This window comes from Hylaeus anthracinus, unplaced genomic scaffold (assembly GCF_026225885.1).
Source record: "Hylaeus anthracinus isolate JK02 unplaced genomic scaffold, UHH_iyHylAnth1.0_haploid 11994, whole genome shotgun sequence".
Taxonomy (NCBI): domain Eukaryota; kingdom Metazoa; phylum Arthropoda; class Insecta; order Hymenoptera; family Colletidae; genus Hylaeus; species Hylaeus anthracinus.
Genome location: NW_026534341.1, coordinates 988,871 through 1,013,695, shown reverse-complemented (window position 1 = coordinate 1,013,695; position 24,825 = coordinate 988,871). Strand labels below are relative to the sequence as shown.

The 24,825-nt window shown below is 48.8% G+C and overlaps 1 protein-coding gene across 4 annotated transcripts in view; it reads left to right on the top strand.

Annotated features, from left to right (window-relative positions):
- Positions 1-24,349, top strand: part of LOC128888966 (mitogen-activated protein kinase-binding protein 1) — a 46,100-nt gene extending 21,751 nt beyond the window's left edge. For 2 of the 4 annotated variants that reach the window (XM_054146203.1, XM_054146204.1), the window contains 22 exons: positions 5,879-5,970; positions 12,010-12,232; positions 13,200-13,415; positions 13,596-13,778; positions 13,925-14,085; positions 14,169-14,997; positions 15,067-15,277; positions 15,381-15,630; positions 15,735-16,191; positions 16,321-16,389; positions 16,601-16,714; positions 16,986-17,155; positions 17,230-17,523; positions 17,599-17,752; positions 17,841-17,937; positions 21,376-21,510; positions 21,969-22,117; positions 22,206-22,407; positions 22,485-22,611; positions 22,691-22,887; positions 23,070-23,090; positions 23,618-24,349. In XM_054146203.1, the coding sequence (XP_054002178.1) occupies positions 5,879-5,970; positions 12,010-12,232; positions 13,200-13,415; positions 13,596-13,778; positions 13,925-14,085; positions 14,169-14,997; positions 15,067-15,277; positions 15,381-15,630; positions 15,735-16,191; positions 16,321-16,389; positions 16,601-16,714; positions 16,986-17,155; positions 17,230-17,523; positions 17,599-17,752; positions 17,841-17,937; positions 21,376-21,510; positions 21,969-22,117; positions 22,206-22,407; positions 22,485-22,611; positions 22,691-22,887; positions 23,070-23,090; positions 23,618-24,000 (4,734 nt within the window). In that variant the 3' untranslated portion in view covers positions 24,001-24,349. Of the gene's footprint in view, positions 1-5,878; positions 5,971-12,009; positions 12,233-13,199; positions 13,416-13,595; positions 13,779-13,924; positions 14,086-14,168; positions 14,998-15,066; positions 15,278-15,380; positions 15,631-15,734; positions 16,192-16,320; positions 16,390-16,600; positions 16,715-16,985; positions 17,156-17,229; positions 17,524-17,598; positions 17,753-17,840; positions 20,269-21,375; positions 21,511-21,968; positions 22,118-22,205; positions 22,408-22,484; positions 22,612-22,690; positions 22,888-23,069; positions 23,091-23,617 lie in introns of all 4 variants that reach the window. The other 2 variants (XM_054146202.1, XM_054146201.1) reach the window with 1 other exon arrangement.
- Positions 24,350-24,825: the final 476 nt, after the last annotated feature.

Below are 24,825 nucleotides of genomic sequence, written 5' to 3'. Positions count from 1 at the left end.
TCAACGTGTGCATGTTCCGTGCACGTATGCCAAAACGCATTTCCGTTGGCGTTAACAGGCACGTTGTTGTTACCGACAATCGCGTTATTTGCATTCCGCTCGGTCAGGATCATCGTCGCGGAATAGCAGTCTCTCATTGGTTTCGTCCTCTTCTTTCTCAATAAAATGTAAATCCTCGTAAAATTTCTTACGTATCGCGGCGAAACTCTTTGTGCGTTTTCAAACGATGTTACGAATTTATCTTCTGCCGTGAAAAGCTTGCATTATGGGACGGTCCCTCGACGGCGCGTTAATGGCAACTCGGAGCAACTGTACCTCGTATGATTTGCATCCGTTTTACGTTTGCAGTTCCTCCTCTATTCATACGATGCGAAAAATCCTCACGCTGCACCTCGCCAGCTAATAGACCGGCATAATCGTTATCTTCATCAAGAGAGAGAGAGAGAGAGAGGAGCGACCCGTTCACCTGCGTTTCCCCAGGGGTTTCTTCGGAAACGATATTCGAATCGACGCGCAACTAGGAACATTATTATTAGCGCTTTGACAATGCCATTGTACGAATGTTAAGGAGTCTGCTTTCACAATTTTTTCCTAAGCGCTCTTCGAACGTCTTTCAAAAATATTTCGCTCGGATACGTAGAAGAAGCTTCGATTGTTAAGTATCGTTGACCTATTACGGTTAACCTACCAACCCGGTACGGAGACATACATTCTCGATGGAAAGATTACCTCGACCTCCCTGTAAACAATGGACAATTAAGTGTATAATTTCGAGCTCCCGTTGAAGAAGGATTAACGAACGTATTACGTAGGTAAACAGCGCGTAAATACTTTTCGTGCGAATAGACGAAGGAGCGATGCGCTCGTTAAAAAATGCGGGTTACGAACCGTTTGGCTATGGCTGGCTTACGCAGTTTTCTCGCGGTCAACGCTATTACCGTTCCATATTAGGCTCCTTAGCGTAAATTGTACCCATTACACCGACGTCTCGCGACGCGGCCATTATTATCGTCGTTCCGCTCGATTTCGTTATTCCGCGTAGAAACCTTTGGAAGATGGAACTTTGCGTATGCTTTCGAGATTTCGGATACGCGGAGAGAGTTTCCGAAAGCGATAGTTAGCGTGAACGGGCAGGTGTCGGTGTTTGGAAGCGTTAGTTTCGAAAACGCTTCCAAACGATCGAGGTAATTTCCATTCTCGTATCGAAAAGATATTCGATCCAAGTTGCTCGTACAGTTCGTTATCTCGCGAAATGATCGGAAACATCGGATGCAATTAAAGCAACGGAAATCGAGTCTCGTAGAAAACGTCGGTCGACGACGGTCGTGATTAACCCGACCGTGGCATTCTCACGACCGTAACCGCGGTGAAAACGATCGGAAACGCGTAGCAAAGTTCATCGTAACAGTTCCGACTTTCTTAGTTAATTATAGTTACCTAGTGACCGCTTACGAGGACAGGAATCGTGCTCGATCGACTACCTGCTAATTCCTATGGGAAGCATCGAGAATAACGCGATATCGTGCTCGTAGGCCTCCGACAGCAAGATGCGACGCGAAAAAATGCGTTACAAATTTATCGATATCGCGAGATAACTCGAGGAACCGGTACTTGTCGTTCATGCACACGCAAATTTACGCGTCTGTCGTTGGTTAACCGGTGCACCTTTGCAGCGACCGGCTTCCACTCGCGTTTAGCAGACACAGCTCGCTCGCTCGCTCGCTTATTCTTATTCTTCGACGACGCGATATAACTGTACCAGGGTGTGGCTTACACGCCGAGACGGGAAAACGGTCTTGCACGAAACTCATAATAGCCCGTTAGATCGATCTGCTATGGTAACGCGAACGCGTACATGCATACGACCGCGAAAACACCATGCAAGCGCCGACCTTTGCTGCCTTCGCCGTTTTAAGCTTGGTCCACGCGCGCGACGTATCTACCTCTCGGCTGAACCGAGCAACGCTATCTTTTGCTACGAATAAACGTAAGGTCGTCGGCAAATTATAGGTAGGTATTTAAAACACGGTGCGAACCGAGTTTTATCCATCGAGAATCTCCTCCCACGATACTCGTATGCCGTTTCGCGATGCTTTTCGAGGATGCTCGTCGATCGAAGATATTCATCGCGTACTTTCGGCTGATTTACAGTCTGGAATATTCCTGGCGGGCGCCAGTGAAAAATTCCGTTCGCGGCTGATATCGATCAAGCATGGGTTTCAACGAGTACCGTTTTGCATAGTCCGTTGGCAAAGGGTCGTGCAAGCGTTTTCCTGTAACGTCGCCGTAAGAATACGTTTTACTCGGAGCTCGGAACGATTTAAGAAACCGATAGAATAACTTGTTATTCTTGAACGCGTCCGTTCGTTTAGTATTTCGGTGGGTATCCAAGTGCAAAGAAACGCCTTGGAAAACTGGGTGGGTAGCTTTGGTCGGTCTTCTTTATTCGCGGCATCTTTATTCGCGCAAGAGCACGCGAGGTTTATCACCGCCAAGGATGGGTATTACCCTTGAAGCGTAACATTTGCGCGCAAGATCGACGCGATCGCAAGTTCCGCGGCTCTCTTCATTCAGACGCGACGAACCCTGCCACGTATTATGTAAGCCTTCGTATTATGCCGAAGGAGACCTTGTCTTCCATCGGCCGTGCATTACGTCATCCCAGGCTCTATCGCGAATCGCGATGCACCAACTACCGCTGCTGCTCCTCTACCGTGACGCCTGCGTTAGTCTCGCAAATTACGTCTCGTACGCGGTGTTGCTTTTTTCTTCCCACTACGCGTACAACCTGTTACTCCTCCCTTTTCTCGAACGTTTCTCCAAGTGAAATTTTTTGCGGGAACGCTGGAATACATCGACCAGAAGAAAGAACGATCCCTCGCCTCTTACCTAATACGCTTTCAAATGTAATCGTTACATCGCATCGATTATAATTTTCGGGTGCCGCGTTTTCTTAAGCAGAGCCATGGTACGAACCATGGCGAGATTCTTTCTAATTACGATGTAGACGTTTTCGCGAACACGCGCGAGCGGCGCGGCAGCATCGAAAGGCAGGCTTCGAGCATCCGTATTTGGCTCGTGCCCACGTAACTTTAACCGACCGACGCGACCGCCTTGTTGCAACGGACCATGCATTTCTGCATTCTTTTCATTGTATCGACCGACAAAACGTTCTTCGAGTCTCTCATTATCTCGGCCAGCGAGCGCGGTGCACCGCGTAATAGATAGCCTGGTTGCCAGGAATCGGCGCGCGATTCTCGATTCGTCGTCCCGTCCTCGCTTCTTTGCATCATCTTGGACAATTTCCGCGCGTTCGATCGCCTATCGATTACCCGGTCCCGATTCCGTTGCCAATGACAAATTTCTCGCACGGCCGACCTGGCGTCCTCGCCGTGTTTTCCGAACAAACTGCAATCGCGCCGCCGCGTATATTTCCATAGTCCAAAGTCTCTTGAAGCAGCGTTTCCTAAACTTTTGTAAACTCGCGTTATTCCGTGGCTGTTCGTAATTCCTAAATCGTACCGCTGCAAGGATTCTTAAAACGTCACTGGACGATTGGTGAACTCATGCTCGGCACGTAAACAAAGGAAACTGGTTTTGCTTCCTCTGCAACGAAGCCCGTATAGTAAAACGCGATCCGGTACGTATATAAAATGTGCATTTATGGGTTTACGAAAGTTGTAGAGGAACGTGACAAAAAGGAAATCCATCAGGTGGCAACCGCGACCGTTTTCTGTCTCTCGTTAAGAAGACGCGTCAACAGTGCCGACGAGTTCCACTTTCGTTACCCGCGATGTCTAGAATACGATACGAACGATAGGTACGCGCGTATCCAGGGAGAAGGAAACGTGCAAAAAATTGATTATCGCGCGTTAACGTGGATGAGGACGTTTGACTGAATCATCGCTAAAAGCGTCGCAACCGCAACCGGTTCGTCTCGAAGTAAACAGTTGTTATTCGATTGATGATCGGCAGCGCGAGATGTACTCGGTATATGTTACACTACGTTCGGCTGGCAGGAAGTTACGTAATCGAAAGGTTCGGGCATCGGTATCGTGAAATTTGCAGGAATCGGTCGTCGGTATATCCTTGGACGACGTTGCGGTCGTTTTATGGCATCCGTGCATAAGGCATCTGGTCACGCGCACCTTACGACACACCGTGCGTTTTCCAGCGCGTGTTCCGCGAAACTGCACCGGCAATACCGATCGTGTTGCGAAACCTTTCGTCCAACGACCATAGATGTACATACACAGAAATCCGTGGCACGCGCGCGCTCGTGCCCACATCCAGTGCGTTACGATTTCCATGGACCAACGGCGGACGGTGCTCGCAAACATCGACAAGAATCTCGCGCGCCTCGATAGGTGTAGGTCGATTCCATTAACGCGGTCGTTTCAAAGCGATCGTAGATCGTCCACGCGGGGCATGTTTTTCTTTCGAAACGCCTGCCGTCGGTTTTCATTGCGAGCCACGTTGTTGGCAAACGCGTGTCCTGCTTCTGGGCCTTGCTCGCCAACTTTCCCTCCAAGGTCTCCGTCGTTAGACGGATTTCTCATTGTTGTACTCCGCGCCAATTATCCTGTTCTTCGAGCTCGATCACGGACAATTAAGCAATTTAGCAGCCCAAATGCGCCGCTGCTCGGAGCCGCAGTTAATCGGAGAGAAAGTCTCGGCATCGTCCGCGGAGTAATCGAGTCCCGATTCCAAGGACCGCTCGTTACAAATTTGTCTCCTTGCAATTACTCATTTTCAACGTTCTCCGTCTTTCTCGCGACGCTCGGTCGTTACGCGAACAAGATCTCGTTTCGAACTCGTAATGCCGTTTTACTCCTGGTATCTTGGACGATTTTTCCCAGCGAGTCTTTGTAAATAATATCGTTTAGACGCCTACGCGATATCCAACCTAGTCGACCGCGTAACGGACCAATGTCGCACGAAAGCCGCAATCAAGGTACGCGAGCATAGCTCTCGTCTCTGCCTACGCCGATCTCGATTCTCCGCGAACCATATACAATCCGCGCGTAACTTCCGCTGATACAAATGGCAGGATTTTACAACGAACTCGCCGACGACTCGGCAACGATCGCCTCGAGCATCCATGACGCGATCGCTCGTTTCGATTTACTGTCTGTTAATGGAGCAACGATTGCGGTTAATCGTTTGCATCGATTGCGGTGAGCTTGTCGTTTACTTTAGAACCGTTTCGTTCCGTTTCCGAGTAAGTAATGTTCGAAGAAGCAGATTCGCGGTAACGTTGGCAGCATCGAACGAAACCACTGCACCGGAAAACCTGCGTGTTCGCGAGATTTGTAGAAAATATGGAACGGCTAATTACGAATCGACGGAAACCGTTCGAGTTTTCTCCGTTTTCAGATTTCAACGCCGCTCGACTTTAACGAGATATGAACGTTGAACGTTTTCCTATCGTATCCTCGGTGTTTCGATTACCAAACTCGTCTCGATCTTTGGCGTGCCCGCGTCGCCGCGAAGCCAAAGCCTAACGAACGAGAGCTCGTTCGCTTTCGCGAGTCGATCGTCGCCGACGTTGCGTCGATTTGCAAGGAATTGGCTCAGTGGGTCGTAATTACAAACGAATGATCGATGAAAGTTTCAGGGAGAGCGCAAGTGTCTTTTCATCGTCCCTCGAAGGAAAGTCGCTACGAATCACCGATCGTTACGAGTTGCATTCATGGTTTCGGTCGAGACACCGCCGCGCGCCGCTTTCTAGCAGCGAACGTATGTGCGGTAACCGAACTGTTTACGCCAACGATAAAACCCTTTGTTCGAATAGCCCCTTTCGAATTCGATCGTGTCGCGACATTAAACGCGCTCGAAATTATTATTGTACCGTAACTTTGCTTCCCATTTGTTACAGATAAAGCTGGAACGTGTACTCGGCGTAACCGTGTCGAGCAATGCAGCCCTGGACTGCGACGCGACCAGCGAGCTGGTCGCCTATCCTGCCGGGTGAGTTTAAGACCGGTCTCATCGTTTTCTCTGATCGATTCCTTCGACGTATCGCGGATCCCATGACGCTTCGCCATTCATACCTTTCGCGCTAGTGTCCCCTTCCGACTTTCACGGATTCGAGTGCGATTAAATATCGCGCGTCAAACGTGCAATTTTGTTCTTCGCGCGTTACGTTCGAGACCTCTTCAGCCGTAATTAGAACAATGTGAGAGGAGAAAGATAGATAGATAGAGGTAGGGTTAGAGACAGAGAGTTTAACGACACGAATCGTGTTACAAATCTGCTGACTTTAAGGCCGGCCGATATTCGTGGGAACGACCGCGAGAAGAAACGCTAAAGAGACTGCATTAAACGCGGCACACGGAACAGCGGGATTATCGCGATCAGCCGGCGATATCGAAGCGCGATATCTCGACGACGAGATGCTTACCTCGATCGCGCACCTGACCGACATCACCTCTGCGAACCGATAACCGTCGAGAGCTTCTTTTTGGATCTTTCTCGGATCACCGGATTCTACGGATCGGATGTTTCCGACTGTGCATTTACAAAGCGCGACCGCGAAAGAAAGTTTGAGTTCGTTAGCGCGAACAGCAGAGAAAAAAAAAAAACGCACGCGCGATTCCTTTGGTCACGGATAAACGCGGACAACACAAAAGAAACTCCTCGCGGTTTGTTTCTTCCTTGGTCGCGCGAATGAAAGAATGGCGAAAGTGCGATGAAGAGATTACGTTGGTTTATCGCACGCTGCGTAGCGAAAGAAGCGTTTTGCCCGCGTCACCGTCGATTCTTTCTTTCCGCGTTCCCGTTGCGTTTCTAAATTTTTAGATTTTCGCGAGGTAAATCTCGCGAATCGTAGGCAACTTGGTTCCCGTCTGGAACAAGCCCGAGCCGAACGGCTCGCCATCGCCTTGGCAACGCGGCAAAGTCGAATGCAAGCGACTATGTACGATACTCGGTCGGAAATCGGGTCAAGAGAGAGGTGAATGGACCAAAAGATTCCATGTCCGAGATCCTTCTCTGCCGATACTCGCGTATCGGTGACAATTAAATCTCTCGATCGATCTGCCAATCTCTGGAGACTTCCCATGGCTACGTTCTTTGCGTCTTTCTCGCGTTCCTCGAGCAGGGAGTACGCGTGCTTACGCGTGCGTGAATTAAACTCTGTAGGATCGAAAGTAGGTGGAAGTTGCGTGCTTTGCATTTCTCGACGCGTCCGATTATCGCTCGCGCTGTTACTCGAGCGAATCTTATGTCATCGCTTTTGGGAACATTTTTACCTCGTTCCGTTCCGTTTCGTTCCGATTCGATTCGATTCGATTCGATTCGTCGTTCTGCGAGAAAAGATTCGTTGGCAACCGCGACCTCCTAATTCGAGAGAAATCGTCCGTTACGCGATAATACTCCGGTTAAACGCATTAAGGATAGGCAACAAGCAAAGAAGCCGCGTCGTTGGCGCTGGTACGCAAATTACAGGTGCCACGAGTCGACTAATCGCGACTTTGCTAATTATCGCTTGTTCGAAACCTCACGCCTACGGTTCAACGAACTACGGAAGTTCGTTCCGACCATAGGATTTTAGACAACCTGTACGGCTTTGCGCGAGGCAGTCGACCGAACGTTTCAACAAGCTACTCGTCCTCTGTACAACCGGATGCTCGCGCGAGTTTACGCGCACTTTTATTTTATTTCGACGCGCGACTCGATCGAAGATTCTTGTACCGACATCGCGACCAGTCTTTGAAACGTATTCGGATGCGACATCGTTGCCAACGAAAGGCACTCTCGCTTTCTTCCGCGGATAATTAGCTATAATCCAATTACACGTCCAATCGCGACGCGAGCATGTACGTTAAAACGACACCAACAGCGTCGAGAGCGCGCGATTCCAAGGTTAGAAAGTACTTGACATTGCGTCCGCGATGTTACGAACGAAGGAGGAAAGTTCCGCTTTCCCGGTTTCTCGATGTACTCTGTTTCCCAGTATCGAGGTTGCAGATTCTGTCGGTTTAATCGAGAGAGACGATCCTTCGCTAATCGACGGAGAAAATTTCGCGCAAAGATTGTACAACCGTTGGTACATGTATGGAAACTTTGCTTCGGAGTAAAAGCGGATTACCCTGAAAGTAATTTCGTATCAGACCTAGCAAGAGTACCGTTTAATCCTCCGAGGCTGCGACGAAAGCTCGAACGTCATATGCCGCAACCGATTCGATCGCTCACGGAAACCTCCGAGCGTTTCATTTCACGCTAATTACGCGATGCTCGCTCGAGCGTTTTCCCATCCGCGCGTTCCAAAATCGAGATTGAACTTTCCTTCAAGGCCGCGAACGGGTATCCAGATCAACATTTTCCTCGATCCACCTTCGCCTACACGAAAATCATACGCGAATCGCTCGACCGCTACCAATTTATTCGCGACCATTTTATTCTCCGACTCGTATTGTTACGTTTATTCGCTGGATAATTGCTCGAAAACTCGTTGAACAACGAGCAGGAACGCCTATCGCCGGAGCTCAGTTTTCTCGGCTATACGCCGTCGAAGCCGAAGGCAACGAAAGTTCTCGCGAGAACACTCGAAACGAAGAAAGTTTCGTATTAGCAATTACGAGACGCGGTCGACCGCTCGCTGCACCGTGTCGCTTCTTGTACCAACGATACACTGCTGGAATTAACGACAGGGGGACAATCTTTTCCGGCTGGCGAACAAACGTGTTACGCGTTCGTACGAGATGAGCGAGAAAACGAGAGTTTTACTGGAATTCTACTTGCGCGTCGGCAATCGCAAGAAACGCTGCTGCGCGCCGTGACATTTGAAAACGAAATTATATTCCGTCGATATGCCGTTCCGCGAAGCTAAAGGAACAACTGTTCGATCCGCTGTCCAGAGTTTCAAGTTCGTTGATGCGCGAAATGGCAGACGGATTCGTGGATGTTGCTTTTCTATCGCGAAACGCGCGTTACTCGTCACGGAACGTGTTTCGTGACCGGTCGCTGTCATCGAGATAGGAAAGATCGACGCGGGAACTCGCGATCGGCCGTTCTAAATCAGCCGGGTACCACCGACCAACTTATCGGACACGCTGTCGGCAGACCGGTTTCCATGCTCGATAATCGACCCAGTGACCTTTATACCTTTGGTCGACCTTACGTGTTTCTTTTGCACGCAACTTAGCGCCAGAGTCCAGCGCAGCGGCTGGAAATGAAAAGCGCAGGAGGTGTTTCGCTTGCCGAGTATTTTAACACGTTATTTTCCACAAACCGTAACTGTAAAACCGATATTTCCTTACCGTTGCTGCGCTCGACAACGCTGCGAAACACCGCGAGATCTAAATATCACAGGTGATCGAAGACTGGAAACAGAGTTCGTTGCGATAGGGTGTTCGCGTAACGAAACGTCGAGCAATTAATTTCTCTGGCGAACGGTTGTTTATCGCTTCGAAATGAACGTTAGAAACTCTGGCCTCGCGAGTGTCGGGTAGGACGCTTCGATCGCAGCATGCGTTTATCCAGGTGTGTCTTCGTTTCTATTCAGAGTGCGGTCGCGTGTCTCGACTCGATTCAGCGCTATTCCATTCCGTAGCTCGTGGCCAGCGTGCTAGTTTCAGTAGGTCGTAGGTACGGTGAGTGTGCCTCCTTCGCACGGCCTCGTCGCGTCGGCGACGACGGGTCTCCTCTCTTAGTTTCTCGTCGCGAGAAAGGTCTCGCTCGTTCCCGTGACAAAAAGGCTTAAAGCCGCCATCACAGCAGAGTTGCTCCAACCCGATCCAAGCTACACACCGAATAGAGCTTTTCGCTTCGATCGGAAGTCTCCTTGTTCCTCCGTCGCTTTCGAGCAACCGGCTCCGCGTCCTTCTTCGTCTTTTCAAATTTGCTTGATTCGACGAGGAGGGCAGGAGTTGAAAAAAAAAAATACAACTAGGAAAAGGAACGTTCCAAAGCAGCACCGGGAAAGTTCTGCAACAACGTTGGCGAGTCGTTTTTCTAGTTTGGTTCGAGTTTACTGTTCCAGAAAAAGAAAGAGGGAAAATTGCCGAGTACGAGTCGAGCCACGATCTCTCCGCAGTTTCCACGCGCGCCTTTCGTGCTCGTTTTATATTTAGTATGGGGATTCGAATTAAATTGGAGACGTTCTCGAAGTCGCGCTCCCACGCGGTGCGGTGTTTCGATGCGAGCAAAAGTAGCCCTCGCGTGCGCACCGCTACTCGAGCGAGCCATAGCAGCGAACAACTTACGCGTGTACTTACCTTTCTCGAAACGAGTATGTTACTTTTCTCCGGACACCAGTGTTTCTCTTAAACCCCCCCCTTCCGTTTCGTTAAAGAGGATCTTTTTCTTTTGCAACGTAATAGGTCCGCCACACCGCGCCACATCTCGAAGGAAATTACAGGCGAACGCGAGGAAGCGGTGATGGTTCGCGAGATTAACAACGTTTGGCAGAGATTGTTACGGTTAGCCGACATACTCGACTCGGAAGAGAAAGACTTGGTCGATCCGTTACGCCACAGACACGGCAGGAAGGTGTTTAACCTCCGCTGCTATCCGGATACTTGCTTTTGGCGAACCGAAAGCGAAGCGACCGGAAACGCGGACGTAAATGGCGGTCGACGCGAGCGCGAGTCTCCGGAAGCGAACCAGTCGGATAGCTCGATGATACGAACGAGGCCACGGTTTTTCGATCTCCGAACGAAATTGTTCGCGATTCTCAACGAGAATCCTTTGTTCCGCGATCCTTTTCCTTCCAATCACTGAATCATTCGCGTGCTCGCAACTGTTTCTCTCCGTGGCCTACTCGCTCGCGTTGCATCTCTCCGCGATAAGGAACTCGGTATAACGTTTTGACGGATTAACGATTATTCACCGAATGCACCCAATGACTTCAATCCGACGAATGCTCTCTTTGTTATCGCGAACACTTCTGCGAGAACTTGGAACAAGAAACATCCTTGAATCACGGACTTTGCTTCTCTTTATAACACTCTAGCGAAACTTGCGTCGCCGTCTGGGCAAATCGACGTGTTTCCCATCCTCCGAGTCGAGCGAACTCCGTTGCGGCTAGTGTCGCGTTATGTCAGCATTTAGGTAGCGTAACATCGGGACAAATGGTAGCACGCAGAAGAAACGGCGATCGGTGGGACCGAGTTTATTGACACGTTGCGGTTTAGGTAGACAGTGACGGATAAATCGGCTCGATGAACAACGTGTCGCACCAGTCGCGTTTCGCATTACCGCAAACACCGCGTCTCTCGAATCTTGGATCTCGTTGGCTCGAAACCGCGCGCGGTAAAGTCCCGGTGCGTTATCAAATCGACCAAAAACCGCACGAGTGCTCGAAGACGTTCAAACGCGCGTCACTAATTCCTGTTCGGATAGTCGAGCGCGGCTTGAACGTTTTCACGCGATGCAACCAGGCGACAAAGCTAGCAGGTTGCTGAAAACAAATCGCAGCTACACGCCACGAGCAGGAAACGTTCCCTGTGTACTGTTACGATATAATCCTATCTCTCACCGTACCGTTGTCTTACACAGCTACTCCATTTCTATTCTTTCGCCAAGATCGCGCTCGAGCGAACTCGAACGGTCGACCGTTCTCGCATCGAATACGTACGTATCGAGTTCGTACTCTGCGTTCGTAGAAATCGGCGAACGCACCGATATCGACGCTTTCCACAGTTTCAACGGTACAAAGAGTTTGATCGATAGTCCACGACCCTAAGGATACCCTCGTGGATAATTCCGACCAGCCGAGTAACAGCGGAGCACGATTCCGCGCTTTGACGGTGATTTAAACGCTAATTTACGATCTCATCTTGTACGAGCGTTCGACTCGTTTCTCGATAGTTGAATTCTCGATCGGTGTCCGTTACAAAACGGTGTCGCGACTCGTTCGGTATCGTGCTCGCTCGGCGCGGCGTGACGGGACGGGACCCCGTGAAACCATCGAAGAGAAAGCCGCGTTTTATCGCGAGCTTAACCGCGAAAAACTCGTCGAACAAACTATTGGAATTAACTGGAAAATCTTGTCCGTTGTTGCAGTTGTACCGTGGTCCTGTTCAACCCTCGCAAGAATACTCAAGCCCACGTGTTGAACGGTTGTCGCAAAACGGTGACCTCCCTGGCGCTCGCCGGCGATGGTAGACTGCTGGCGACGGGCGAATGCGGTCACATGCCGAACGTTCGTGTCTGGGACATCTCCGATCCGTACAATGCAGTGCAGATCGCTGAATTTTCCGGGCACAAGTACGGCATCAACTGCGTGGTGAGTAACACGATTATACCGTCCTTCTTCGTCGTTGAAACAACGCGAACCAATTGTCCCGAACAACGAGACTCTTCGAGCCGCGAAAGCGACACGCAGCATTTACGTAAATCGTACGATCGTCGTTCGATCGACGAGGATTTTATTTGAAAGATCGTTGAACGTCGACCAGGGATTTGCTACTTCCTTCCGCGTTCGCGGGGACCGGCCGCGACGTTGCTTCCTCGCGAAAACGTCAAAAGCTTTTTAAGCTTTCCGTTCCGACGAACGAACAAGCGAGCGGGCGAGTATGTGCTGAATGTTCACAATGGAAAGAAAGAGCCGCGCCCATTGCACTCGCACGACCGTGACGAGCTTACAACGACTACGCCATTGCTTCGCATGTTAATTAAGGTCCGCGACTTTTATCTCCACGACACGCTCACGAAGAGGCGTCATTTCAAGCCGTTTTCGTGGCCGTGAAATTTTCTGTTTAAGGAAAACGTGCAACGAATACCGTTTCGCGGTTAGCTCCGAACTGGTCGCGAGCATCGTCGAGTATTCGAAAGAGAAAATTATTTGCGTTCCGTCTCGAAACGTGGAAAACGAGCGCGATAAACGATCCGATTCGAGGGTAATCGGTTCCACCAACGAAAGCAAACTTGCTCGCAGAGTGAATGCGTTTTACCGAGGAATTACCAGCGTCGGCATTCGCGTCACGCGCGCGTCCACGTCCGCGCGGTTCGGTTACAAGGCGTCTCGACGCCGACGACAAGACCGACCCGCGTGAATACGAAATCGCGTTCTCACCGAACGGACAACGGTATCCCTTTTATCGCCTTTTCTGCGTTCCCTGGATTCCTCGAGCACGACGATCTTTCTCCGAAATATCCGTTCTTACGATAGGTATATTCCTAATTCACCAACAGTTTTCTCGACTCGATTCTTTCCACCTAGTCGCCTAGTTTGACGATTTCCTCTTCTCAAGGCATTTTCACCGAGCAACAAGTACGTGGTGTCCGTGGGCTCTCAACACGATATGATCGTCAACGTCTGGGATTGGAGGAACAATGTTAAGGTGGCGTCGAACAAAGTCTCGAGCAAAGTGAAGGCCGTCTGCTTCGCGGAAAACGGCAATTACTTTGTTACCGTGGGCAACAGACACGTCAAGTTTTGGTATCTCGAGTACTCGCGCAGTGCCAAGGTAATTGGATGATTATTCTTTCCCTTTGTTTCTCCTACCATCCGACCGATCTACTCGCTTTCGTTTGAAATTAACTCGGTAATTGTTTATTGTTTGTTTGCTTTCGAGTCAATGCGTATCCCGCGTTTCCGAGTAACGGTTACGAGAAAAGGTGGTGATCGAGGGAATTTTGTTGCGCAGTATAAGGAACCCGTGCCTTTGATGGGTCGGTCTGCCATATTAGGAGAGCAGAGAAACAACGATTTCGTGGATGTGGCGTGCGGTCGCGGGGAAATGGCAGATTCCACGTACGCGATCACCAAAACGGGCCTACTGTGCGAATTTAATAACAGAAGGCTTCTGGACAAATGGGTGGAGCTTCGCGTGAGTACAGCTACCAGAAACTCGACGTTACAGACGTTCCCTGTGCTAGTACTCGAACCGTTGTTGTTACGTAGCGAGGGATTGGGAAACGTTTTTACGATATCGTCGCGCCACCGAAAAACCTCTCTCTCTCTCTCTCTTTTCAGACGACCAGCGCCAATTGCATGGCCGTTGGAGACAAATACATTTTCATCGGGTGCGCGGAAGGTATCGTGAGGTGCTTTAGTCCTAGTTCTCTTCAATTCGTTACCACGTTACCGAGGACGCATTACCTAGGCGTGGACGTTGCTCAGGGATTGTCCATTAGGTAGGAGGACGATGCTTTTCCGTTTTCTTACTCTTTTCTTTCGACTCGCGTGCATTTGTTAACGCTTGGACGATCGATTGCAGTCACATGTCTCAGCATCCGGGGAACGCGAGGTATCCGGACGCTATCGCTCTGGCGTTCGACGAACAAAACAACAAGTTGACTTGCGTATACAACGACCATAGTATTTACGTGTGGGACGTGCGGGATATCAGGCGGGTCGGCAAGTCGCACTCGTTCCTCTATCACTCGGCGTGTATCTGGGGCGTGGAGATGTATCCTACGGGGACGGATTCCGTCGGCAGCATGCCGCCGGGAAGTTTCGTCACCTGTTCCAGCGACGACACCATTCGCGTCTGGAACCTCGAGAAGGACGTGTCGCCTACCGACACGCTCTACAAACGGAACATTTACAGCAACGAGCTACTCAAGGTCCTGTACATAGATCCCGAGCTCACGTACCTAAAGGACTTGGACCTGGCAGCCGCCGGATCCACGGAGAAGAGCGACGCCTCGTACGACGGTCGGAACGGAGTCAGATCGATCAGAATCGGTCCGGATGGCAAGCATCTCGCCTCTGGGGATCGATCCGGCAATATTCGAATTCACGACCTCTCTTCCCTGGAAGAGCTGTGCCTGATCGAGGCGCACGACGCGGAAGTGCTCTGCCTCGAATACTCGAAATTCTCGCGATACTCCGAGGACTCACCGCGGCTGTTGGCCAGCGCCTCCAGGGACCGACTGATCCACGTGTTCAGCGTCGACCAGGGATACAATTTCTTGCAGACGCTCGACGATCACAGTTCTTCCATTACCGCGGTCAGGTTCTTTAATCAGAGCAGCCAGGCCAATCAGATACAGATGGTGTCCTGCGGTGCCGACAAGAGTATTATTTTTAGACAGCTGCAATCGGTGAGCGAGCTAATTCTTCGATTCGTCTCTGTTATCTACGATCGTTGGTTTGACCGTTCCTTGTCTTAGACGCCAGGGGGAATGCCGCAGTTCGCCAGGGGTCACAATGCTCAGGGAAAGACTACCTTGTACGACATGGAAGTCGATTCCGGTCAAAAACATGTCCTAACTGCCTGCCAAGATAGAAATATAAGAGTTTACAACGTGTCCACTGGCAAACACAGCAAAACGTTCAAAGGATCCGTCAGCGAAGACGGATCCCTCATCAAAGTCGTCCTAGGTGAGAGAAGATTTCCTCGCTCGATACTTTGTTCGCTAACTTTGTCACATAGCCGTACGTTCCTCCTCTCAACGTTTGCGCGATTCACGCGTTTACATTTCAGATGCATCGGGAATTTACGTAGCTACCTCGTGTACAGATAAAACATTATGCGTGTACGATTACTACAGCGGCGAATGTATGGCCACTATGCTCGGTCACTCGGAATTGGTGACCGGGCTGCGTTTTAGCCCCGACTGCCGTAACCTCGTATCCGCCAGTGGAGATGGCTGCATTTTCGTCTGGCGCGTTCCACGCGACATGGTCGTCACCATGCAGGCTCGTCTCGCTCAGCAAGCAATGCGAGCCGGAAAGTAAGTAGTCCGCCTTTTTTTTTTTTTTTTTTTTCGATCCTTGCTTCGAACCTTCGTATCTCGTCGGTTCCGTTCGTATATAACGCGTTGGAATCTGTCGACAGAAGGCCACCGCAAATGAACGGCACGGGAATCGACGTACAGTTGGACAACGAAAATTTCGGATCGCCACCGCCGGAATTTCTGGATCCAAACGCGAATCCTACCCCTTCGAACGCAAGCGTGGATTACAGGTTTAGCGTGGGTCAATTGCCACTCTGGGCGAAAAAGCAGATAAACACCGTAAACACCGACGAAACTGGAATACTCGGGACGAATGCGAGACCCGTCGGCGTTGATCTACCTAAAGGTAGATGGGCGCAAAGGGTACAACAGGGAGACGGTATAACCGTCAAGTCCGTCTATGACAGCGACGAGATCATACCGTTCCCTCCGCCTCGTGGAGCGATCGATTCCGACGGAGGCGGCGGTGGTGGCGGATCCAAAGACAGCTCGATCGACAGCGGAACCGAAACCAAGTGTAGCAGCGACTACAGGAGGGAAACGATCGTCATCAAAAGGGTAGGGTTCGTTTTCGAATCGTTCGATACCGCTGAATAAGTGTACACTTTCTAATCGATTAATAATAACGTAACAACGGCATTCTTAATTATTAATAAAGGTAGTATAACGCGCGATAACTGGTTTTAGGAAGGGGACGAGACCGTGTTTCAACCTTGTCCAGATAGTTACAGAGAACTAGCAGACGACACGAAGCAGGTACTAATCGATTCCCAGTAACAAAATAATTACGATAATTTTGTCTTGGTACACCCCGTGCGTGTGTTGTATGTGTGTTTTGTTGTGTACGCTTACGAAACCAAGGACGCGCACTGTTTCTTTGACCGTTATTTTTTGGCAGCAAAGTTATTCGTTCGGGATTATTTTTTTTTTTTTCGTTGATTCTACTTTATTTCACCCGATGGCATAGGTGATCGGTGGTAACGTGACCGTAACTAGGGGTAGCAATATCACGGAATTGACACGTCTGTCGAGGAGCCGTCACCATACGGACGATAGCAGTCTCGGCAGCTTTAAATTTGAGGTACATCTCATTAACGCCTGAGACATCAGCAGCGAAGCATCGCCAAACAGTAATATACAGTGAACGAAAAAACACGAATAATACATGAAATATGCCAACAATCGACGCACTCGTCTTTATACGTATTATCGCTTTTCCAATTATTTATGTTTTCCGCTTGCAATTAACCCTAAAAATCGGACACGTTAAACTCACGCTTAAATAACAATAATGTAGAAGCGAAAAGAAATGAAAAAGTCGTTCGTCTTTTAAAACGATTGTTGTCGCGTAGGATCACGAGAGTACGGAGCACGACGGCGACGTCGAGGATTACTCCGAGGGGGAGAACGGAACAACCGGTTCCGAAAAGTCTCATCATAGACTGATGTACTATCCTGCTCCGGAAGACACGGTGTCGAATCAGTTCACCGTGAACGCGATGGACGTCGAGGAACTTCGGAGGTACGTCGTCGAGCGACTAGACGGTGTAGCATACCGCATTCGCGGTAGCTTTGTTGTTACGTTACGTTCCGTAGGTCTCAGAGGCGGCAAAAGAAGCCTAGAAACGGGGAGAGCGGCCGTACGAGCGAGTTGACTGCGTCCGGTAGCCAGGACGACTCGGACTCGGAAGGAGGAGCTTCAACCCCTAGCGCCGAACGCAATCCTTTGTCCATATTGTCGGAGGCCAGTTCGGAAGGTTTCGATCAGCTGGTAAAGCAAAGTCATCGCGAAAAGTATCTGAAGAACGCCTTCGAATCTCTGAGCGGTGCCGAAGAGCCTACCAACAGATGTCAAAAAACAACCAGCATCAGTTCCCAGTTTCACGGAAGGTAATCGTTGTTCGTCTCGAAACGATTCAATTGGTCGCAAAGCCCGGTATCTGACGCGACGATACGCGTTTGCAGACTTAGCGGTGGCGGCGATAGCACGAGCAACCACAAAGTTCGCAACGTCGCGGTGATGAACGCAACCAAACAGGCGAGAGGCGACGCGGACGTCGCGAAAAAGCGCGAGGAATTGCAAAGGAGAATAGAAGAGACTAGGAGAAAATTGCAAAGCGTAAGCATATCCGATTTAACGAGTAAAACGGTCCGCGAAAATACACGTAGAATATTGTAACAGACTCCAAGTATGTTTCTTGTTACAGGTTGGCTACAAGTCGTCGTTAAAAACCAGCCAAAGCATATCCGATTTGAGCAGCCACATACCGGAGAAGCATCATCGTTCGAACAGGCTAAACACAGGTAACAACAAATTCGGTCAGCAAACTCAATACTCGAAACCGATTAATCCTTGCAAACCTATACCGAACCCAAAACCTCCACTTAAATCTCAACAACTCGTTAACAAAGCGTCGGGTGTGGGAAATGCGCTACCTAAGCTAGACAATCCGACCGAGAACCGCTTGTCGAAAAGTCAGACCACGTCGTGCATAAGCGAAAAGGCGAGACCAACGTCTCTTGGTCGTCCGTTAACGTTGACTCTTAAAAAAACTGAAAAGTATAAGCTGTCGTTGAATAAACCGAATCAGTCGTTGCCCGAGTCGCCCGTGTGCGAGGAGCTAAAGCTCTTGAAGGAACAGTGTAAAAAGAACGTGAGTCGATTCGCTAGGTTCGCGCAAAAGAGGAGATCCTGTAGCTACTTCATCGGATTGGACGACAACGAAGAGGACATGGAGAACATAGCAAAGTCGTTCGAAAGTCTTCCCGCCATGAACGAACGCAACATCGAAAATTTCCACGATACCATAGACGACGGGGACGACGGAAACGGAAACTTCAGCGACGACTCGTTGGAGGGCGACTTCAAGAATCCACCGCGACGATGTGTCAGCGATTACCAGATAAACGTCCGCGTCGACGATCAGCAGGACAATCGCAGACCATACGCCAACTATCAGACCTTCCCGAAACGAATACTAACCGGTTCGCAGGAGAGCATTCTGTCGGATGCCTCGGTAGAGTCTTTCTCGAAAGGAAGCGCCGAGATTTTGGATTACGGCAACTACGACAACGACCGGCATTCGAGCGCGAGTTTCTTTTTGTCCCGTCGGAAAATACAGGCCGGACGAAGCCAGGAGAGCATCCTAACGGACGAGTCCGATTACCAGATGTTCCCGTTGCAGGAGAACATGGATCATCGAAGCACGGAGAGCGTGTTGACGGACGATTCCGATTCTCTGGTCAAGTCCGCGCCTCTCGAGATGCTCTTCGACTCTCACTATAAACGTAAGAGACAAAACTCGGAAACGTACAGCGGCAATCCTAACAACGTCGCTGAACCGTCGAACGAGATTCAGCATTCCGCGAGCGACGCGACCACTTGTCGCGCGGTCTTTAGATCGAAATCTCTTCAGGATACGAGAATAAGCAAGACGACGAACGAGAACAGCTATCCGGAAGATGGCGCGCAGCCCGCAACCTGCATCTACTACGAATTCAATTTCAACGATAGGAACGACGCGAACGTCGAGATGAGAATCGGAACCAAATCGGACACGATGTCGCGAAGCAACAGCTTGAAAGTGTCCAAGGAGCCACAGTCGATGCTGATACTAAATGATTTCGTGGCTCACAAGCCACCGAAACCGAAACGAAATTCTGCTCGGACGCAGAGCATGAGGAACAGAGCGCGTCCCGCGTGGAATAAGTATAACGTGGAGCCCACGCCTCAGTCTACTCGTTTAAAATCTCCCGAACCCGACGACTACGCGAGTAAGTCACGCGTGAATTCGAGACCAGGGAGAAACGACGAGGATGCGAAGCACGAGAGACCGGAGATCTTGCACAGCTCGAAGAGAATCGAACAGCTTTTACAATCGTCCAACTACTCGCTACAGTCCAACAACGACAAAGACGCGAAAAATAAATTCTACAGCCTGCAAACCCGTCGACCGGACAAAATGAGCGTGTACGATTCCGGTGGACCGATGGACAACTATGGTTTCGATCCCGACGACTCCTCCCATCGAGGATGCGACATGACCGAGGGCCAAAGAGACTCCTCTTCCCACGTCTGCTGTTTTGAAAATCAGATCCCGACGAAAGACACGCAAGAAACGTACGACTCGTTGGAGGCTGGCTGCGCGCCCCGCGAATCCCAGTCAGTCGGAATGCAGAACGATCCGGATTCGCGATCGGCGAACGAACCCATCGACAATCTGGACGTGGATCTCAGAATCACTCGAGCCATCGAAGGGACCGTCAAGTTGCTTTCCAAGGAATTCGAAAACCTGGTCAGACGCGAGCAGTACTTCATGAAGGAGAAGTGCATGCGACTGACGCACTGCCAGGAAGCCGAGAATTTCGCGAAGTTAGAGGCAGAGCGAGACGGCAGATTCGGGATGAAACGCGACATAAGGTTCCACTCTGGCGGAGACGACAGCGATTTCGCGGACACATCCGCGATGGATAGATCGATGTTGGAGAGCGGCTCCTCGACGTCCGCGTCGAGCTGCACGAATTCCCCAAAAAGAATGTGGCCTCCAGCTTCGCGATGCCAAAGTCACATGAAGTGGACGAAAACCTTGCCCACCATTAATCAGGCCATACTCCCATCTAAGCATCTTTACACAGGTACTTGAGAAACAAGGGAAGAGACGAATGTTCTCTACTCTAGTTTGTCGCTCGGTGTACAGTCGAGGCTCTTCGCGTTGCGTAGCGAAAACATACATTTATAGTCATTCGTCGTACTTTCCTCTAGCGTGTGAACGTCTTCGTTAAAACGTTTCGGTCCTTGATGGTATGATGGTAAATTCAGCGTCTGAAACGGCCCGATGACTATAGATGTTTTTATTTCGAGCAATCTCGCGAATCGTTAACATCGAGAAACAAGCCAGGCTTTTCGCTGCACGATCGTCCGTGTCTCGCAAAGTTACGCTCTGGATCCTGCAATGAAAGGCGCATCTCGCGAAAAGCTATCGTAAAAGGCACTCTCAAATAGTCGAATGCATCGAGAAACTAGAGTTACGAGACTGTTCGGTGTACGTACCGTTTTATGTTGCGACGATACAGTCGAAATTGTATATACGGGTGTACGACACTTCTCTAGCAGCACGATTCACAAAAATTATGTTTCCTCCTGTATTATTTATTGCGAATGTATTACCACGTATAGTTATCGTTGAGGTACCCATTGGACGTTTATCATCGTTCGCCTAGAAAGTTATCAGTTGATCGTTTTATTTCAAGACGGCTGCAGTTGTACTTTTCAGTTTGAATGCTTTCGTCGATAAGGATACGTACGTTTTCAAAAATTTTTTTTTTACGTTTAGCATGACTCGTGGATCGACATGGCATGTTTTATCCTTACTATGTAGTTCGATCCCGCTTCCTCCCTAGACCGTTTTTGCGTTAGACATTTTTTCACGAAATTCTGGGTTCGAAGACGATCGAATATATTTCGTAATTTTTAAAAGAATATGCAAAAAAAGAAAACAGTTCGAATCTCGCGGCTTATATTTATTATTCTATATATATATATATATATATATTGCTTCCGCAATATGCATGATAGAGAAAAAAGCCCACTTCGTTCTTATGCTATCAAAAGCTATATACTGTAAATCGCAAAATGTACATAAATAATTGTAAAAGAAAAATGTCACGAGAAAACCCAAACAAATTGACATAATACGAAAGAACAGTAGCTTAGTGCATGTGTGTGCGTGTTGTTGTCGACAGTTGGCAGTAGTGGGGGGCGAATCTCGTCAAAAGTTTTTGACAGCGAAGAAGAGCGGGGTGGCATGCGACGTGCCTGCTCGCTGAGTGATCTTTCCGTCAGCCCGCCAAATAGGTTACTGCATGGCCCGATACAAGGTACCCTTTCATTGTGTCCCACGTTTACGAAGGTTTTTCCAATCGTCTAGAAATCATTGACAAACATTTTTCACTTTCTTACCGAACAGAATTAGATCTCCTGTTAAAAGAATTTTGGAACGACCCTCCACTAACGTAATATTTGTTACAAGTATCGATGAAAATTTCGATGTTTCGAAAGGTCTTTCGATGCATCGATGATATTTTGAATACGTTCGTTCGCAAAGTTCGTTACGTCGGAACGGAGACCGACATCCGGTCATCGATATTCTTACGACGTTCGAGACATCGAATAGTTATTTTACGTATATTTCTTATCTTTGTATATTATAACGAATGTTCATTATTTTTTGCGCATTGATTTTATGGAACGAACCTCTTCGTAGAAATGCAATTTACACGTGAACGTAGATGAAAGTTTCGCGAGAGGTGGAATTTTTGGTAACGATTGGTAACAGTTTCAGGAAAAGTAGGTAATAAGAACACGAACGCTTCGGCGAGAAGTGGATTAGGAAGCGCGAATAGCGGAAACCAATCTCGTCATGCTTCAGCGAAGAATCATTCTTCACATATGACGAGAAGCAGTAGCGTCGGTGTTTTGAATCAGGTACAGTTCTCGGAAAACCGCTTTTGTTACGCGAAGCGATCGAAAAGTAATTTTCCATCTGATCGACGACGGCTACCTTACCTTGCAGAGCGATTCCGAATCGGATGTCGGAGTGGGAAACGGAAGAGGATGGAACAACCAAACCGGCAGTAACAGAATCAGCGGACTTATGAGGCCAACGATCAGCTCGCAAAATAAAATTAATCATCAAATAAAGACGAGTTCCTCTTCCAACAGCAATTTGCCCTCTGTTCTCAGACGTAGAGGCATGCAGGGAGCGTACTCGAGTGGTAATCGTCGTACTGTGTCGCGTTTCGCCAAAAAATGTTCTTTTCCTTTCGTTAACGTCTCCTTGTAACTCTTTCAGTAAATCTAAGTCAAGTGGGTAATCAAGAAGATTCGAGTTCGGAGGACACGTCCTCGAATGGAAACGGTGGAAAGCCAGCGCTTCCTCCGAGACCTCGAAGCATCAGTATCGACCATTCCGTTGCAACGTAAGTTTGGAAATTTTCATTCTTTCGATCTGGACGACGTTCAACGACATCATTTATCGTTGTACTCCTGGTTTTGTAGCTTGAGTTTACCCGGTACAACGGTGAGAAGATCGGGCTCAACGACGGTCATCGCGAACGGTCGCAATGGAAACGGTACGATAGGACAAAATGCGAGCAGCAGGATATCGGCAGCCAATCGAAATCAGTTGGATCCCAGTCCTCAAGAACTGCCAGTCAAAGATACCGATCGTGCCATCGATGTAGCTAGTGCCGAGTGTAACTATCTTCCCTATTTCTCTTTTCGTTCGTTTCGTTTGTCACGATTCATGATCATCGTTTATCGTTTTTCAAAGTGTAAGCATGCAAGATTACGAGAAAAAGAATATTTATTAACGAATATTTGCTTACCGTTCGATCGCGTAAACCATTGTTGTCTAATGAAAATTTTACTCTTACAGTAGGCACGGATAAAACTTTAGGTAAACTAAAGACACCTATTGAGAATGCTGTCCTGTGAAAATAATAAGTCTTTGAGTGTATTAAAAATTTGTAAGTGATCATGCTATGGACAAAGCGAAAAACCATTCGAACAAACGTCAGCCATAACGTAATCGCATAGAGTGGCAGTCGTGAAACTGCATCTAATTAGATCATCGCATAGATCCGGAGAAACTAGTTCCCTCATCGTTAGATCACTCACTACCCGAGTCTCTAGATTTCGACCACAATAGCATGGTCTCATTACGGATTTTAGAGTCTATAAAACCTGCACGCTGCACGATTTCATCCGCCTTTCCTCCATTTGGCGAAGCGGTTGCTACATTTCTTTGATCCTTGTAGCATCTGCTTACGGTGTATATCGCGTTGTCGAAAGCGTAAGCGTTCCGCCTGTCACGGTCTCACTCCCTTTCATTTCAACGCGAGAACCTTATCATAATCGACAACGCGTTTCCAGCATAGCATCGTTTAACGTCCAACACTCTGAAACATCGTCTTCTTTTCATAGTGTCGACTCAGCTGTGCAATACAATCGCAGACGATTTGACGCGAACCGCGGACAACGTTGTACAGCTGTACAAACGTTTAACGATAGACAAGGAGGACGAGGGAACGAGCATCGACAGGGACACGATGCTGCGCGGCCTCCAGTCGTCTGTAAACGAGACGATGCGCACTCTACGACTGGTCGTTGCCAGTGGCCAGGCCCATAACGACGGATCGGTGACGAGCAACGAGAACGTGGTCGTCAACGAAGCGACCGCCACGTTTCAAGAGCTACTCGCCGGTCAGGATCAGGGTAAGGTGGTCAATATGATGCAACAGTACTCCGAACTGCTGCTTACAATGATGCAGCAGAGGATGGAGGGAACTCAGTCGAGTCACACGTAAAATCCGTCCATCCGCGAGTTCCCTGACGAACGATCTGGAAGTTCAGCTGCGATACCGCCAGAACTTACGCTTTTCTCGCTCTCTGTGGATCGTCTCGCTACATTGAGAGTTTGCATCTTCGCTTTCTGTTATTAACGTATGTATCTCGAACCTTTCTTAGCGATCCTGCCATTAGACGTCATTTCGCGAATACGCAGGGCAGAAAGGAGGAAAGCGTACGTACGAACCGCACGATGAATTTTATCTGAAAAATCGTTAAAGAGAATCTGCAATTTACTAGAAAAAAGAAAAAAACTATTCGAGAATCGATATCGACATCCAAACTTTCAAATTTAAAGTTAACCAAACAAGTGATTTTTCAGGATCAAATCGATTCTTTACAATTGGAAAGCATCTGAAAATATTGGAAAACCGAATTCAGATAAATAGTAGTCGTATATGTCGCATGTTACGTGCATCGGATGATGTTTTTAGCCAAAGTTAGTGAATATTTATCAGCAATTTCGTGCAAGGTCCACGAAATACGCGAAAATTCAAACGAGTCAGTCGGAAATTATTCGACACCTCGATTGCTGTGTTTCGCAATCTCTGCTCCACCGAAACGAAAAGAAAAAGAACATGAGACATCGACCGTGTGGAACTCGTATCTTGAGGCCATATGCCGTGAAATGCCAATTAACTAAAGACTCTTAGATTAGTTTTCAAACGAGTATATAGTGTATATGTGTGTGTGTGTGTGCGTGCTCGCGGCTGTGTATATATACACATATATATATATATATATACATACGTAATATTTATCAACTCGTGCGCGATATTATATCA